Below are 19,623 nucleotides of genomic sequence, written 5' to 3' on the forward strand. Positions count from 1 at the left end.
TGCCTTTCAAGCCCCAGTGCTTCCTTTATCCTGAATTTAAATAGACTTTTTAGTCTTTGTGGGCTTCTAATAGAAATTTAAAAAATTAAAGTTGATGCAGCCAGATGAACTAAAAATACATAACCATGGTAACATAAACAACGACTTCCAATGATCACCAACTCAGCACACTTGGAAAACTCAAGAATGTTGTAATAAATGAAACAAAGGAAGACAACTCTAATTGTAGGCTTTAGAGACAAACCTGAGAAATTGAATAAAGACTTGAAATCTACACTGCCAGAATCAACAGTTGAAGAATGGAAGGAGAGCAGTCTTCCTAAACCAACAACAGGATTTTGTACTACTTTCTTTTTATCAGTTTTTAAGATACAGGCATAATAGCCACTTGTATTTTCTAGTCTGTCTCCTCATTTAGCATTATCCATTCATTGCTTTGGACTTCCCTGGTAGCTCAGCAGAAAAAGAATCTGCCTGCAATGTAGAAGACCTGAGTTCGATTCCTGGGTTGGACGGATTCCCTGGAGAAGGGTTAAGCTACCCACTCCAGTGTTCTTGGGCTTCCCTGGAGGCTCAGATGGTAAAGAATCCTGCCTACAATGCGGGACACCTGAGTCTGATCCTTCGGTTGAAAAGATGCCCTTCTATCATGTTCAAAATACTCTAAATTTGGGTGAAACAAAAAATTGCTATGGGGAAAAAAAAAGAAGAAAAAGAACACTTAATAATCACCATCTTAATTAGCCTGAAAACCATCAACATTAAAAGAAAAAACCCATAAAGGGAACAATGATGTTAATTACCAGCATTTAGTTCAGTTCAGTTGCTCAGTCACGTTCGACTCTTTGCAACCTCATGGAATGCAGTACGCCAGGCTTCCCTGTCCATCACCAACTCTTGAAGCTTGCTCAAACTCACGTCAATTGAATAGGTGATGCCATCCAACCACCTCATCCTCTGTCATCCCTTTCTCCTCCTGCCTTCAATCTCTCCCAGTATCAAGGCCTTTTCCAATGAGTCAATTCATCACATCAGGTGGACAAAGTATTGGAGCTTCAGCTTCAGCATCAGCCCTTCCAATGAATATTCAGGTTTTGATTTCCTTTAGGATTGATTGGTTTGATCTCCTTGCAGTCCAAGGGACTCTCAAGAGTCTTCTAAAACATCACAGTTCAAAAGCAACAGTTCTTCAGCACACAGCTTTCTTTATGGTCCAATGCTCACATCCATACATGACCACTGGAAAAACCATAGCCTTGACTAAACAGTCCTTTGTTGGCAAAGTAATGTCTCTGCTTTAGGTTGGTCATGGCTTTTCTTCCAAGGAGCAAGCATCTTTTGATTTCATGGCTGTAGTCACCATCTGCAGTGATTTTGGAGCACCCAAAATAAGGTCTGTCACTGTTTCCATTGTTTCCCCATCTATTTGCCATGAAGTGATGGGACCAGATGGCATGATCTTCATTTTCTGAATGTTGAGCTTTAAGCCAACTTTTTCACTTTCCTCTTTCACCTTCATCAAGAGGCTCTTTAGTTCCTCTTTGCTTTCTGCCATAAGGGTGGTGTTATCTGCATATCTGAGGTTACTGTTATTTCTTCCGGCAATCTTGATTCCAGCTTGTGCTTCATCCAGCCCAGCATTTTGCATGATGTACTCTACATATAAGTTAAATAAGCAGAGTGACAATATACAGCCTTGATGTATTCCTTTGTATGTATGGAACTAGTCCGTTGTACCATGTCCAGTTCTAACTATTCTTTCTTGACCTGCATACAGATCTCTCAGGAGGCAGGTCAGGTGGTCTGGTATTCCCATCTCTTGAAGAATTTTCCAGTTTGTTGTGATCTACACAGTCAAAGGCTTTGGTGTAGTCAATAAAGCAGAAATAGATGCTTTTCTGTAACTCTCTTGCTTTTTCGATGATCCAGCGAATGTTGGCAATTTGATCTCTGGCTCTTCTGCCTTTTCTAAAACCAACTTGAACATCTGGAAGCACTCAGTTCATATACTGTTGAAGCCTGGCTTGGAGAATTTTGAGCATTACTTTGCGAGCATGTGAGATGAGTGCAATTGTGTGGTAGTTTGAACATTCTTTGGCATAACCTTTCTTTGGGATTGGAAAACTGACCTTTTCCAGTCCTGTGACCATTGCTGAGTTTTCCAAATTTGCTGGCATATTGAGTGCAGCACTTTCACAGCATCATCTTTCAGCATTTGAAATAGCTCAACTGGAATTCCATCACCTCCACTAGCTTTGTTCCTAGTGATGCTTCCTAAGGCCCATTTGACTTCACATTCCAGGATGTCTGGCTCTAGGTGAGTGATCGCACCATTGTGGTTATCTGGTCATTAAGACCTTTTTTTTATATTTTTATATAGTTATTCTGTGCATTCTTGCTACCTTTTCTTAATAACTTCTGCTTCGGTTAGGTCCATACTGTTTCTGTCCTTTATTGTGCCCATCTTTCCATGAAATGTTCCCTTGGTATCTCTAATTTTCCTGAAGAGATCTCTAGTGTTCCCATTCTTTGTTTTCCTCTATTTCTTTGCATTGAATCTCTGAGGAAGGCCTTCTTATTTCTCCTTGCTATTAACTCTGCATTTAGATGGGTATGTCTTTACTTTTCCCCTTTGCCTTTAGCTTCTCTCCTTTTCTCAGCTATTTGTAAGGCCTCCTCAGCTAACCATTTTGCATTTCTTTTTCATGGGGATGGTCTTGGTCACCAAGTTCTTGATGTACTGTGTCTATCAGATCTAATTCCTTGAATTTATTTGTCACTTTCACTGTATAATCATAAAGAATTTGATTTTAGATCATGTCTGAATGAACTAGTGGATTTCTCTACTTTCTTCCATTTAACTCTGAATTTTGCAATAAGGAGTTCATGATCTGAGCCACAGTCAGCTCCTGGTCTTGTTTTTGCTGAATGTATAGAGCTTCTCCATCTTTGGCTGCAAAGAATATAATCTGATTTCGGTATTGACCATCTGGTGATGTCCATGTGCAGAGTTGTCTCTTGTGTTGTTGGAAGAGGGTGTTTGCTATGACCAGTGAGTTCTCTTGGCAAAACTCTGTTAGCCTTCGCCCTGCTTCATTTTGTACTCCAAGGCCAAACTTGCCTGTTACTCCAGGTATCTCCTGACTTCCTACTTTTGCATTTCAGTCTCCTATGATAAAGAGGACATCCTTTTTTGGTGTTAGTTCTGGAAGATCTTGTAGGTCTTCATTGAACCATTCAACTTCAGCTTCTTCAGCATTAGTGATTGGGGCATAGACTTGGATTACTATGATATTGAATTGTTTACCTTGGAATCGAACAGAGATCATTCTGTCATTTTGAGATTTCACCCAACTACTGCACTTTGGACTCTTTTGTTGATTATGAGGGCTACTCCATTTCTTCTAAGGGATTCTTGGCCACAGTAGCAGATATAATGGTCATCTGAGTTAAATTCTCCCATTCTGGTCCATTTTAGTTCACTGATTCCTAAAATGTCAATGTTCACTCTTGCCATCTCCTGTTTGACCACTTCCAATTTACCTTGATTCATGGATCTAACATTCTGGGTTCCCATGTAATATTGTTCTTTACAGCATCAGACTTTACTTCCATCCCTAGTCATATCCACAACTGGGTGTTGTTTTTGCTTTGGCTCTGTCTCTTCATTCTTTCTGGAGTTATTTCTTCACTCTTCTCCAGTAGCATATTGGGTACCTACTGACCTGGGGAGTTCATCTTTCAGTGACATATCTTTTTGCCTTTTCATACTGTTCATGGGGTTCTCAAGGCAAGAATACTGAAGTGATTTGCCATTCCCTTCTCCAGTGGACCACTTTTGTCAGAACTCTCCACCATGACCCGTCTGTCTTGGGTGGCCCTACACGGCATGGCTCATAGTTTCATTGAGTTAGACAAGGCTGTGGTCCATGTGATCAGTTTGCTTAGTTTTCTGTGACTGTGGTTTTCATTCTGTCTGCCCTCTGATGAAAAAGGATGAGATGCTTATGGAAGCTTCCTGATGGGAGAGACTGACTGTGGAGGAAACTGGTTCTTATTCTAATGGGTGGGGCCACGCTCAGGAAATCTTTAATCCAATTTTCTTTTGATGGGTGAGGCTGTGTTCCATCTCTGTTGTTTGGCCTGAGACTCCTAGACACTCAAAGGCAAGTCTGGCTCAGTCTCTTGTGGGCACAATGCTCCTTTTTCCTGGCCCTGGTGTTCATAAGGTTTTGTTTGTGCCCTCTAAGAATCTGTTTCCCCAGTCCTGTGGAAGTTCTGTAATCAAATCCCACTGTCTCCAAAGTCAAATTGCCTGGGGGTTCTCAGTCCCTTTGCCCAATCCTCAAGTTGGGAAATCTGTTGTGGGTCCCAGAACTTTCTTAACACTGCGAGAATTTCTTTGGTATAATCATTCTGCAACAAGATGGAGGAATAGAAGAACGTGTACTCATCTCTTGCAAGAACTCCAAAATTGCAACTTGCTGCAGGAGGAGCCTGGTAGGCTACAGTCCATGGGGTCGCTAGAGTCGGACATGACTGAGCGACTTCACTTTCACTTTTCACTTTCATGCACTGGAGAAGGAAATGGCAACCCACTCCAGTGTTCTTGCCTGGAGAATCCCAGGGATGGGAAGCCTGGTGGGCTGCCGTCTATGGGTCGCACAGAGTTGGACACGACTGAAGCGACTTAGCAGCAGCAGCAGCAGCAGCAGCTGAACAACTATTGACAGGAGAATGTTGGATCCCACCAAAAAAAGATATCCCCATGTCCAAGGGCAAAGGAAAAGCCTCAACAAAATGGCAGGAGGGGCAAAATCGCATTTAGAATTAAACCCCCTACCCACCAGAGATGCTTCCAACTGTATGCGCACCAGGACCCAGAGGTCCCACAGAGACTGAGCCAGACCTGCCTTTGAGTGTTTGAGTGTATCCTGTGGAGGCACGAGTCAGCAGTGGCCTGCCACAGGGACAGGGGCTCTGGCTGCAGCAGACCTGGGTCACGTGGCATTACCCACCATAGAACCACCAAGCAGATGACCTACAATTACTAGTATTTCCAGATATATGTATTACTGACTGTGTTCTAAGTCTCTAAAATTCTAGGGTTATGCCTTCTCAGAGACGTCTAGAGAATGAGTTCTTGATTTTTCAATTGCGTTGTGACTTTTAACTCCCAAGTAGAAATGACAAAGGGTCCTGGTTATCCCCAACTGCAAGAAAACCAAAGTAATTTCAACTGTATTTCTGGTTTTAGCTTAACAGCATTAATAAAAAGTGCTCATCATCATAAAAACTTCGATTATTTGTTTTATAGTAACAAAAGCTAACAATAGTTAACCAAAGATCACATTATTGTAATTCATTAATTCTTTACTTGGCTGAAATAGCTCACCTGGGACAAAATATTCTGTTGGCATAAACCAATGAAACTCCAAATGAAATCCCAAGCGAATAGCCTTCCAAGTGACGAGAAAAATCAAGTAGAGAACGGATACTGTGCCTGCAAGGAAAAATTCAGAAACCATTAATCATCTTTGTTTTACAGACTATTTCAAAATCAAATTTTGTTTCTACACTTTCAGCAAAGTTTGGAAAATTAGCATTAGTATTTATGCCCAGGTGAGATCTAAAGAACAGAAACAAACCCCAGAAGATATCAGAAAACAAAGCACAAAACTATGTAGTAGGCCTAAGAAGTTATGAGCCAAATTTAGGTTCTGATACATGTAGAGAGTTTATTATAAGGTTATTATTAAGGTTATTTAGGAAAAAAACAAAACACAAAACTGACTTTTTTCTAATTTGTCTGTGCGGCATGTGGGATCTTCGTTCCCCAACCAGGGATAGAACCTGCACTCCCTGAATTTGGAAGCACGAAGTCTTAACCACTGGACCCCTGGGAAGTCCCTGACTCTTATTCTCTGTATTAAAAGTTAGAGACAGCCAACAAGTTGGGAAAATCTGTCAAAATATTTAGTGTAAGATGGTAGAAAGTAAAGAAAGAAAAGTAGTAAATGTGGATCATAAACTTATTTGAGAAAGGCAGTAAGTCAAATAGTCCATGAATAATCTGATCTAGAATCTAGATGAAGTTTTGGTTGCATAGTACTACTTGCTCCATGGAAAGATTTCAGATTCCATTCACTGTGTGTACAGTGAACACCTACTTTATGCAGGGTAAAGTGGGCATTCAGAATTTCAGGATTTTTTAGTAGGCTGGAAGTCAGAGGATTTAAGGAATTAAGTCCAGTCACTACTGAGCAGAGTCAAGAGATCCAGGATGGTTTTTAGAGGAATTAGATTCTGATTTCTCTAAAGAAGCTATATATAGTTTTAAAAGAGAAAGTTTTGCCATAAGGAGGTAGAGAATAATTTAACCTGGTTAGAAGCCTAGTGATTGTTTTGCCCAATTGAGCAAGTTATTTTGTAAGTTCACAAGCTAACTTTTAAAGATCTGTTCCACAGGAAAGTTGGCCAGCAAATCAGGAAACCACAAATGAGCTCTATAAGCTCTACTGTGGGTTTGGAGGTTAGCTGATTCAGAAAGGATGCATACAAGAGCCTGAAGCTTGCTGCTGCTGCTAAGTCACTTCAGTCGTGTCTGACTCTGCGACCCCATAGACGGCAGCCCACCAGGCTCCCCCGTCCCTGGGATTCTCCAGGCAAGAATACTGGAGTGGGTTGCCATTTCCTTCTCCAATGCATGAAAGTGAAAAGTGAAAGTGAAGTCGCTGAAGTCATGTCTGACTCCTAGCGACCCCATGGACTGCAGCCTACCAGGCTCCTTCATCCATGGGATTTTCCAGGCAAGAGTACTGGAGTGGGTTGCCACTGCCTTCTCCAAAGCCTGAAGCTTATATAACCACAACTCTTCATTTTCTGTGTGTGTCTGTTGTAGTCTCATGGTGAATTTTATTATGAAGCTAAGGTATAGAGAAATATCCTTACTTCCTCCTTTGGTCTTTTGAAAACCCCAAAAGCCATCTCTTTGATGTAATCTAATTTTTTCATTCTCTAGTCTGCCTACCAAGAGACCATATGTACAGGGAGAAGGTGAAATCTTATTATCTATTTAGGTTATCAGTTCTTTGTGAATGATACTCTTGTCTTTAGTTAACCAGATCTGAGCTTTCATCGGGGTTCCTTTTATGAAATTTCTTCAGTGATTTCAGAAATTTCTGAAAAACAGGCCTCACAAAAAGAAGTCTGATCCTTTAAAGAGGCAATAGTGTTGAAAAAAAAGAGCGAGCACTGAGGAACAGAGAAAAACCAGAATAAGCCTAAGGTACTTCAGCTAGAGGACAATATTCCAGGTTCAAAGTCAAGTGATGGGGGCTGTCCTAAGATGGTGGATGAATAGGACAGGGAGACTACTTTCTCCTCTACAAATTCATCAAAAGAACATTTGAACACTGACTAAATTCCACAAAAATGCTGAATGCTGGCAGGAGACATCAGGCACCCAGAAAAGCAGCCCACTGTCTTCGAAAGGAAGTAGGAGAAAATATAAAAGATAAAAAGAGAGACAAAAGAGGTAGGGACGGAGCTCCGTCCCGGGAAGGGAATCTTAAAAAAGAGAGAAGTTTCCAAACACCAGGAAACACTCTCACTGCAGAGTCTGTGGCAAGCCTTGGAACCACAGAGGGCAACATAACTGGTAGGAAAAATAAATAATTAAAACCCACAGATTACGTGCCCAATGGTAACTCCCCCAGCAGAGAAGCAGCGCAGACGCCTGCATCCGCCACTAGTATGCGGGGACTGGGCAGGGAGGTGCAGGCTGCATTGCTTAGAGTAAGGACCGGGCCTGAATGCCCCGAGGGCAATCTGAGGGAACTAACTTGGGATAGCAAACCAGACTGTGGGATAGCTACCACACGGAAAAACCCTAAGACGCTGTCAGGCCCGCTCACAAAACAAAGGACTGACTAGAGCTAAGCAAAAAGCCCTAATCTAAGACACGGTCAGGGCCGCTCACAGAACAAAGGACTGAGCAGAGCTAGCCTGCTGCAGGCCGGCCCATCCCCCTCCGGTGACAGGCAGGCGAGGGCAGCCAGAGCCAGAAGGGGGCAATCACAGCCCCAGAGAGGCATTATCTACCAAACTCCAAGCAGGCTTTGTTGCTAACCAAGACTTCTTGGGATTCTGGACGGTCAACATCCACCTGAGAAAGTGCGCTGGTTGTACACCCAGAAAACCAAGCAGCAGGGATAGGGGAGGCAATAAGTCACAGCGACTGCACTCACCAAACACCTGGTCACCTGAGCTGCTGGGACCTGGGAAGGGCACAAAATGCAGGCCCAACTGAGTCTGTGCCTTTGAGGAGTACCCGAGTACCTGAACCTGAGCAGCTTAGATCTCAGACGTGCATACAATCCAGGGCCGGCCTCAGACAGTTCCCGGCAGAGCAACCTAGAGCCTAAGCAGTGTAGACAGGAAAAGCACACATGCAGTGAGTGGGGGCAAACCCAGTGTGGCTGAGACACTGTGAGCACACGCCAGTGTTATTTGTTTGCAGCATCCCTCCCTCCCTACAGCGCGACTGAACAAGTGAGCCTAAAAAAGTATCCACCACCGCCCCCTTGCTTCAGGGCGGAAATTAGACACTGAAGAGACCAGCAAACAGAAGAAGCTAAAAGTCACAGGTGCAATAGATTAAAGCCCTGTAGTTAGCACCAACTACATAGGAAGGGACCTACAGATCTTGAGAAATATAAGCTGGATCAAGGAACTATCTGAAAATGAATTGACCCCACACTGCCCACAACAACACCAGAGAAAGTCCTAGATATATTTTTACTATCATTCTTTAATTTTTTTTTATTTTTAAGTCCTCTATTACTCCTTTAATTTTCATTTTTATAACCTACTATTACTTTGCAAAAAAAAGAGACCCTATTTTTTAAAGCAAACTTCATATATATATTTTATGATTTTTGTGACTTTTTCTTTAATATTGAATTTTTGAAAATCCAACCTCTACTCTAGATTTTTAATCTTTGTTTTTTGGTATTTGTTATCAATTTTGTACCTTTAAGAACCCAATCTTCAGTGCCCATTTTTACTAGGGAGCGAGATTACTGGCTTGACTGCTCTCTCCCTCTTTGAACTCTCCTTTTTCTCCACCAGGTCGCCTCTATCTCCTCCCTCCTCCTTCTCTTCTCTACCCAACTCTGTGAATCTGTGTGTTCCGGATGGTGGAGAACACTTAGGGAACTGATTACTGGCTGGATCTGTCTCTTTCCTTTTGATTCCCCCCTTTATCCTCCTGGCCACCTCTGTCTCCTTCCTCCCTCTTTTCTTCTCTGTATAATTCCGTGAATGTCTCTGAGCGGTCCAGATTGTGGAGCACACATAAGGAAGTGATTACTGGCTAGCTTGCCCTCTCCTCTTTTGATTCCACCTCATCTCATCCTGGTCACCTCTATCTCCCTCCTCCCTCTTCTCATCTCCATGTAACTCTGTGAACCTCTCTGGGTGTCCCTCACTGTGGAGAAACTTTTCATCTTTGACCTAGATGTTTTATCAACAGTGCTGTATAGATGGATAAGTCTTGAGGCTCCTGTAAAAATAAGACTGAAAACCAGAAACAAGAGGCTTAAGTCCAAATCCTGAGAAACCAGAGAACTCCTGACTCCAGGGAACATTAACTGACAGGAGCTCATCAAACACCTCCATACCTACACTGAAACCAAGCACCACCCAAGGGCCAACAAGTTCCAGAGCAAGACATACCACGCAAATTCTCCAGCAACACAGGAACATAGCCCTGAGCTTCAATATACAGGCTGTCCGAAGTCACTCCAAATCCACTGACATCTCATAACTCATTACTGGACACTTCATTACACTCCAGAGAGAAGAAGTCCAGCCCCACCCACCAGAACACCGACATAAGCTTCCTGAATCAGGAAACCTTGACAAGCCACCCATCCAACCCCACCCACAGTGAGGAAACTCCACAATAGAGAGAACTCCACAAACTGCCAGAATACAGAAAGGCCACCCCAAACACAGCAATATAAACAAGATGAAGAGACAGAGGAATACCCAGCAGGTAAAGGAACAGGATAAATGCCTACTAAACCAAACAAAAGAGAAAGAGATAGGGAATCTACCTGATAAAGAATTCTGAATAATGATAGTGAAAATGATCCAAAATCTTGAAAACAAAATGGAATCACAGATAAATAGCCTGGAGACAAGGATTGAGAAGATGCAAGAAAGGTTTAACAAAGACCTAGAAGAAATAAAAGAGAGTCAATATGTAATGAATAATGCAATCAGATCAGATCAGATCAGTCCCTCAGTCGTGTCCGACTCTTTGCGACCCCATGAATCACAGCACACCAGGCCTCCCTGTCCATCACCAACTCCCAGAGTTCACTGAGACTCACGTCCATCGAGTCAGTGATGCCATCCAGCCATCTCATCCTCTGTCGTCCCCTTCTCCTCCTGCCCCCAATCCCTCCCAGCATCAGAGTCTTTTCCAATGAGTCAACTCTTCCCATGAGGTGGCCAAAGTACTGGAGTTTCAGCTTTAGCATCATTCTTCCAAAGAAATCCCAGGGCTGATCTCCTTCAGAATGGACCGGTTGGATCTCCTTGCAGTCCAAGGGACTCTCAAGAGTCTTCTCCAACACCACAGTTCAAAAGCATCAATTCTTTGGCACTCAGCCTTCTTCACAGTCCAACTCTCACATCCATACATGACCACAGCAAAAACCATAGCCTTGACTAGACAAACCTTTGTTGGCAAAGTAATGTCTCTGCTTTTGAATATGCTATCTAGGTTGGTCATAACTTTCCTTCCAAGGAGTAGGCATCTTTTAATTTCATGGCTGCAGTCACCATCTGCAGTGATTTTGGAGTCCAGAAAAATAAAGTCTGACACTTCCCACTGTTTCCCCATCTATTTCCCATGAAGTGATGGGTCTGGATGCCATGATCTTCGTTTTCTGAATGTTGAGCTTTAAACCAACTTTTTCACTTTCCACTTTCACTTTCATCAAGAGCCTTTTGAGTTCCTCTTCACTTTCTGCCATAAGGGTGGTGTCATCTGCATATCTGAGGTTATTAATATTTCTCCCGGCAATCTTGATTCCAGTTTGTGTTTCTTCCAGTCCAGCGTTTCTCATGATGTACTCTGAATATAAGTTAAATAAACAGGGTGACAATAAACAGCCTTGACGAACTCCTTTTCCTATTTGGAACCAGTCTGTTGTTCCATGTCCAGTTCTAACTGTTGCTTCCTGACCTGCATACAATTTCTCAAGAGGCAGATCAGGTGTTCTGGTATTCCCATCTCTTTCAGAATTTTCCACAGTTTATTGTGATCCACACAGTCAAAGGCTTTGGCATAGTCAATAAAGCAGAAATAGATGTTTCTGGAACTCTCTTGCTTTTTCCATGATCCAGCGGATATTGGCAATTTGATCTCTGGTTCCTCTGTCTTTTCTAAAACCAGCTTGAACCTCAATAAATGATATCAAAAACACTCTGGAGGGAACAAATAATAGAATAATGGAGGCAGAAGATAGGATTAGTGAGGTAGAAGATAGAATGGTAGAAATAAATGAATCAGAGAGGAAAAAAGAAAAATGAATTAAAAGAAATGAGGACAATCTCAGAGACCTCTGGGACAATGTTAAACACCCCAACATTCAAATCATAGGCGTCCCAGAAGAAGACAAAAAGAAAGACCATGAGAAAATACTTGAGGAGATAATAGTTGAAAACTTCCCTAAAATGGGGAAGGAAATAATCACCCAAGTCCAAGAAACCCAGAGTCCCAAACAGGATAAACCCAAGGCGAAACACATCAAGACACATATTAATCAAATTAACAAATATCAAACACAAAGAACAAATATTAAAAGCAGCAAGGGAAAAACAACAAATAACACACAAGGGGATTCCCATAAGGATATCAGCTGATCTTTCAATAGAAACTCTTCAGGCCAGGAGGGAATGGCAGGACACACTTAAAATGATAAAAGAAAATAACCTACAGTCCAGATTACTGTACCCAGCAAGGATCTCATTCAAATATGAAGGAGAAATTAAAAGCTTTACAGACAGGCAAAAGCTGAGAGAATTCAGCACTACCAAACCAGCTCTCCAACAAATGCTAAAAGATCTTCTATAGACAGGAAACACAAAAAGGGAGTATAAACTTGAACCCAAAACAATAAAGTAAATGGCAACAGGATCATGCTTATCAATAATTACCTTAAATGTAACTGGGTTGAATGCCCCAACCAAAAGACAAAGACTGGCTGAATGGATACAAAAATAAGACCCCTATATATGTTGTCTACAAGAGACCCACCTCAAAATAAGGGACACATACAGACTGAAAGTGAAGGGCTGGAAAAAGATATTCCATGCAAATAGGGACCAAAATAAAGCAGGAGTAGCAATACTCATATCAGATAAAATAGACTTTAAAACAAAGGCTGTGAAAAGAAACAAAGAAGGGCACTACATAATGATCAAAGGATCAATCCAAGAAGATATAACAATTATAAATATATATGCACCCAACATAGGAGCACTGCAATATGTAAGACAAATGCTAACAAGTATGAAAGGGGAAATTAACAATAACACAATAATAGTGGGAGAATTTAATACCCCACTCACACCTATGGACTCCACCTATGGATAGATCAACTAAACAGAAAATTAACAAGGAAACACAAACTTTAAATGATACAATAGACCAGTTAGACCTAATTGATATCTATAGGACATTTCACCCCAAAACAATGAATTTCACCTTTATCTTAAGCGTACACGGAACCTTCTCCAGGATAGATCACATTCTGGGCCATAAATCTAGCCTTGGTAAATTCAAAAAAATTGAAATCATTCCAAGCATCTTTTCTGACCACAATGCAGTAAGATTAGATCTCAATTACAGGAGAAAAACTATTAAAAATTCCAACATATGGAGGCTGAACAACACGCTGCTGAATAACCAACAAATTACAGAAGAAATCAAAATATGCATAGAAATGAATGAAAATGAAAACACAACAACCCAAAACCTGTGGGACACTGGAAAAGCAGTGCTAAGGCGAAGGTTCATAGCAATACAGGCATAGCCTCAAGAAACAAGAAAAAAGTCAAATAAATAACCTAACTCTACACCTAAAGCAACTAGAAAAGGAAGAAATGAAGAACCCCAGGGTTAGTAAAAGGAAAGAAATCTTAAAAATTAGGGCAGAAATAAATGCAAAAGAAACAAGAGACCATAGCAAAAATCAACAAAGCCAAAAGCTGGTTCTTTGAGAGGATAAATAAAATTGACAAACCATTAGCCAGACTCATCAAGAAACAAAGGGAGAAAAATCAAATCAATAAAATTAGAAATGAAAATGGAGAGATCACAACAGACAACACAGAAATACAAAGGATCATAAGAGACTACTATCAGCAATTATATGCCAATAAAATGGACAACGTGGAAGAAATGGACAAATTCTTAGAAAAGTACAACTTTCCAAAACTGAACCAGGAAGAAATAGAAAATCTTAACAGACCCATCACAAGCACGGAAATTGAAACTGTAATCAGAAATCTTATAGCAAACAAAAGCCTAGGTCCAGACGCCTTCACAGCTAAATTCTACCAAAAATTTAGAGACGAGCTAATACCTATCCTACTCAAACTCTTCCAGAAAATTGCAGAGGAAGGTAAACTTCCAAACTCATTCTATGAGGGCACCATCACCCTAATACCAAAACCTGACAAAGATGCCACAAAAAAAGAAAACTACAGGCCAATATCACTGATGAACATAGATGCAATAATCCTTAACAAAATTCTAGCAATCAGAATCCAACAACACATTAAAAAGATCATACATCATGACCAAGTGAGCTTTATCCCAGGGATGCAAGGATTCTTCAATATCCGCAAATCAATGTAATACACCACATTAACAAATTGAAAAATAAATGCCATATGATTATCTCAATAGATGCAGAGAAAGCCTTTGACAAAATTAAACATCCATTTATGATAAAAAAAAAAAAAAAACTCTCCAGAAAGCAGGAATAGAAGGAACATACCTCAACATAATAAAAGCTATATATGACAAACCCACAGCAAACATTATCCTCAATGGTGAAAAATTGAAAGCGTTTCCCCTAAAGTCAGGAACAAGACAAGGGTGCCCACTTGCACCACTACTATTCAACATAGTTTTGGAAGTTCTGGCCACAGCAATCAGAGCAGAAAAAGAAATAAAAGGAATCCAAATAGGAAAAGAAGAAGTAAAACTCTCACTTTATGCAGATGACATGATCCTCTACATAGAAAACCCTAAAGACTCCACCAGAAAATTACTAGAGCTAATCAATGAATATAGTAAAGTTGCAGGATATAAAATCAACACACAGAAATCCCTTGCATTCCTATACACTAATAATGAGAAAATAGAAAGAGAAATTAAGGAAACAATTCCATTCACCATTTCAACGACAAGAATAAAATACTTAGCAATATATCTACCTAAAGAAACAAAGTGAAAGTGAAAGTGAAGTCACATCCATGGGATTCTCCAGGCAAGAATACTGGAGTGGGTTGCCATTTCCTTCTCCAAAACAAAAGACCTATATATAGAAAACTATAAAACAGTGGTGAAAGAAATCAAAGAGGACACTAATAGATGGAGAAATATACCGTGTTCATGGATCAGAAGAACCAATATAGTGAAAATGAGTATACTACCCAAAGCAATTTATAGATTCAATGCAATCCCTATCAAGCCACCAACGGTATTTTTCACAGAGCTAGAACGAATAATTTTACAATTTGTATGGAGATACAAAAAAACCTCAAATAGCCAAAGCAATCTTGAGAAAGAAGAATGGAACTGGAGGAATTAACCTGCCTGACTTCAGGCTCTACTACAAAGCCACAGTCATCAGGACAGTATGGTACTGGCACAAAGACAGAAATATAGATCAGTGGAACAAAACAGAAAGCCCAGAGATAAACCCACACACCTATGGACACCTTATCTTTGACAAAGGAGGCAAGAATATACAATGGAGAAAAGACAATCTCTTTAACAAGTGGTGCTGGGAAAACTGGTCAACCACTTGTAAAAGAATGAATTTAGAACACTTTCTAACACCATACACAAAAATAAACTCAAAATGGATTAAAGATATAAACGTAAGACCAGAAACTATAAAACTCCTAGAGGGGAACATAGGCAAAACACTCTCCAACATAAATCACAGCAGGATCCTCTATGACCCACCTCCCAGAATATTGGAAATGAAAGCAAAAATAAACAAATGGGACCTAATTAAAATTAAAAGCTTCTGCACAACAAAGGAAACTATAAGCAAGGTGAAAAGACAGCCTTCAGAATGGGAGAAAATAATAGCAAATGAAGCAACTGACAAAGAATTAATCTCCAAAATATACAAGCAACTCCTGCAGCTCAATTCCAGAAAAATAAATGACCCAATCAAAAAATGGGCCAAAGAACTAAACAGACATTTCTCCACAGAAGACATACAGATGGCTAACAAACACATGAAAAGATGCTCAACATCACTCATTATCAGAGAAATCAAAACCATAGTGAGGTACCATTTCACGCCAGTCAAAATGGCTGCAATCCAAAAGTCTACAAGCAATAAATGCTGGAGAGGGTGTGGAGAAAAGGGAAACCTCTTACACTGTTGGTGGAAATGCAAACTAGTATAGCCACTATGGAGAACAGTGTGGAGATGCCTTAAAAAACTGGAAATAGAACTGCCATATGACCCAGCAATCCCACTGCTAGGCATACACACTGAGGAAACCAGAATTGAAAGAGACACGTGTACCCCAATGTTCATCGCAGCACTGTTTATAATAGCCGGGACATGGAAGCAACCTAGATGTCCATCAGCAGACAAATGGATAAGAAAGCTGTGGTACATATATACAATGGAGTATTACTCAGCCATTAAAAAGAATACATTTGAATCAGTTCTAATGAGGTGGATGAAACTGGAGCCTATTATACAGAGTGAAGTAAGCTAGAAAGAAAACACCAATGCAGTATACTAACACATACATATGGAATTTAGAAAGATGGTAACGATAACCCTGTATACGAGACAGCAAAAGAGACACTGCTGTATAGAACAGTCTTTTGGACTCTGTGGGAGAGGGCGAGGGTGGGATGATTTGGGAGAATGGCATTGAAACATGCATAATATCATATGTGAAATGAATTGCCAGTCCAGGTTCAATGCATGATGCTGGATGCTTGGGGCTGGTGCACTTGCATGACCCAGGGATGGGGAGGGAGGTCGGGGGCAGGGGGGCAGTTCAGGATGGGGAACACCTGTACACCCATGGCAGATTCATGTTGATGTATGGCAAAACCAATACAATATTGTAAAGTAATTAGCCTCCAATTAAAATAAATAAATTTATATTAAAAAAAAGTGATAATTCTGTGTTTATACTCTTAAATAGAATCTGTACGGAAAAAATATTCCATAATCTCCCTTAGTAAGTTCTAACATTTCCAAACTTTAGAATTGAGAATTCCTATCATATTCACTTTGGATCTCTCCTGCTGAAATCTTTAAGTCTACTGCCACTAGTTGTAGAGGAAATGAGGAATAGTTGTTCAGTAAGGACAGAATGGAAATCCCAGTAACTCATCTTTAAAAGGGACTTGGGCTTGAGATGGCCATCTCTATTTTTCTCTGTGCCAAACTTCATCAAGAAAAGCAAAAACTAGGGCAATATATGTGTGAACAAATTAAACACAGAAGAACAGGCCTGGAAGTTAACTATTTTGCTGGTAAGACCATATTCCCACAGAATTCAGCATGTATTCTACTATACAGAGGCTCTATAACACAGTCCTTGGCTTACCTAGGATGTTAAATTTTGAAAAAAATGAAGGAGATTTGAAATTAAGCAGTGGCAGAAGGAGCCCTATGAGGTAAAAGGGCACTGTCTTGGACTTATTCCACCACTTTTCAAACTGCTGGAGTTCCGAGTTACTAGCATAGAAAATCACAGAGCTGTTGTCAGGATGGCCACCGCTCCTGGCACTTGGACAAATCACTGCAACAAGGAAGTAACAGATCAGAGGAGGCAACAAAAAACAATGAGACTTATACTTGCTCTACCAACCTTAAGTTTTACCATGTATTAAGTTTCTCCTTTTTGGGAAAAAAAATAGAGGGTTATGTTTAGATATATGTGGAATATTTTCAAATTTTTAAATTATTTATTTAAAAACTTTGAAGTATAGTTGATTTATAATGTTGTGTTAGTTTCAGGTATATAACATAGTGATTCAGGTATTATTTTTCAGATTCTTTTCCACTATAGGTTATTACAAGATATTGAATATACTTTTCTGTGCTATATAGTAGGTCCTTGTGGTTTATCTATTTTATATGTAGTTATAATCAGAAAACTTTTACCTATAAATAATTAAAGGTAGAATGTTAGAAAATTTTGAGGTATAGCCTTGATTTCTACTTTCTACTGGAAACTATACAATTATTCTACCAGCTATCCTTCTGTCCCACTGCCAGAGAGAAACTATCAGGTTGGATGATATTTGATCTTATTATTACAATCATATAAGACACATCATTCAAGGTAATTGTTCGTTTTGCTAATAACCCACACAAAGTCCAGAGAACAGGTTTCTTCTAACATTAAGCAAAATTGATGGGTTTGGAATAAAAAGCGGACACCATTGAAACATTGCCATGGTACTGCCAAAATCTAATAATTGCCTACAGCTTAAGAATCTTGAATCCCAGCAATCCAGAATAATTGTCCTGGATGTTTCTCAGGCCTTAGAGCAGCTGAAAGCCCAGATGATATCCAGAGAACTGGGAAGTGAATAAAATGTATTTTTCCTAACACTGATCTACAAGTGGCAGTGTCTTCTGTTTGCAGAGAGAATACAAATCATTCTCACTGTGCTTCTAAGTTCATAATAGTACTTTTGCTAATAATCAGCTCTTTGTAAAGAATGTTTAATGCTGTAAAAAAATGCTGAGCAACAATTTTATTCTCTATCTGTTATATGGCATGCCACAAAGCCAAACAGTTTTCTTAGTCAGCACTTTTAACCTGTATTTTTTTCCTTCTATGCTCTGGACAAAAGTAAATTAACTTGAATTTTTCCTGTGCTAATTAACTAGAGTGGTAAAGAACACAGGTTATGGAAGTAAACTGATTGAATAAAGAATCTTCACTGTCACTCTACACACAAATCACTAAATTCTCTGTGCCTTGGGAAGCCCAAGAATACTGGAATGGGTAGCCTATCCCTTTTCTGGGGGACTGTCCCAATTCAGGAATCGAACCAGGGTCTCCTGCACTGCAAGCATATTCTATATCAGCTGAGCTAGCTACCAGGGAAGCCCTCTAGAAAATGAAGAGAACGGTACTACCTTATGAAGTTGCTGTAAAACATTTAGAACAATGCTTGCATACAGTAAGTATCCAATAAATGTCTGCTGTAATTTCTAATGTTTACTGAAATGGATTGCTTGATGCTCTGTTCAATACTTTGTTTAAAATAAACCAAAGAATCAAGAAGTGCTACTATCAACTTAAGATATCACTATGCAAAGTAAACTGACTTTGCTGATAATGCTCTCCAAATTTTTAGTGTAATTCTAATATTCATGAACTCAACAATGAACTGACTCTCTACTCAAGAAATCCTACTAGATAGTAATATACTAGTTTCATCAATTGATATCAGAGTAGCTACAGTAAATGAATTTCAGTTTTAAAACCGGTATGTTTCTTGGGCTTTTGAAAATTCTGAGGTAAGGAACAGGGTTCAAGAGGTATGTGTTTGAATTATATGAATACATTTTAGTATAATTAATGAAAAGTATGTGTGTGTGTATGTGCATTCACAGAAATAATGCTGGTACTTCACTCATTTTCTAGCATTAACAAATGACAGATTAATTAATTTAATTAAGGGGTAAAGTAAGACACTGAACAGCAAACATTGGCATGTATACTTCACAAGAGAAACTCTTGTCTGTCCATTATATCCCAGAGCCTAGAACAGTTTCTGACACATAATAGATTTAATAAATATGCATTGAATGAATTGTCCTCTTAGTGATCAATGTGTACCTCCATCAAAATATCAATTCAGTATCTCTGAAACCTAAACACATAAAAGCTTTAGGTGATGTTAGTTATGCTGTTACTCAGGTTATATTAACTTTTCTATTCATTTTTCCCATTACTGCTATACTGGATAAACACATGGGCTACAAACATTTATTATTTTTTAATTCTCTTTATTTATTTAATGTATTTATTTGGCTGCACTAGGTCTTAGTTGTAGCACATGGGATCTCAGTTCCCTGCCCAGGGATCAAACCCAGGCCCCCTGCACAGGGAACTTGGAGTCTTAGCCACTGGACCACCAGGGAAGTCCCCAAATGTTTATTTTTAATAAATTAATTAAAATAAACTTTTCTAAGAAATTGATTTTTTTGGGGGGAGGCAAATCTTCAATTTATTTTTCCATATTTCCTAGCCTTAGTTCATTATTAGGAAATTTAGGGCACACATTTATATATCTTAAATATT

General features: G+C 39.7%; 1 protein-coding gene across 50 annotated transcripts in view; it reads right to left on the reverse strand.

Moving 5' to 3' along the window:
• SLC38A9 (solute carrier family 38 member 9) overlaps nt 1–19,623 on the reverse strand; it is a 95,570-nt gene that overhangs the window by 28,116 nt on the left and 47,831 nt on the right. For 29 of the 50 annotated variants that reach the window (XR_015148777.1, XR_015148771.1, XR_015148780.1 and 26 more), the window contains 2 exons: nt 16,906–17,100; nt 5,396–5,503 (listed from right to left, as the gene is read on the reverse strand). Coding sequence is in view for 34 of the 50 variants with exons in the window: in XM_086361728.1 (XP_086217854.1) it covers nt 5,396–5,503; nt 16,906–17,100 (303 nt within the window). In the remaining 16 variants the exon portion in view is untranslated. Of the gene's footprint in view, nt 1–2,578; nt 5,214–5,395; nt 5,504–16,905; nt 17,101–19,623 lie in introns of those variants that run through there. The other 21 variants (XR_015148783.1, XR_015148785.1, XR_015148782.1 and 18 more) reach the window with 5 other exon arrangements.

This window comes from Bos grunniens, chromosome 20 (genome assembly GCF_055505025.1).
Source record: "Bos grunniens cultivar Pamir isolate PY7600 chromosome 20, Bosgru_T2T1.0, whole genome shotgun sequence".
Classification (NCBI taxonomy): Eukaryota; Metazoa; Chordata; class Mammalia; order Artiodactyla; family Bovidae; genus Bos; species Bos grunniens.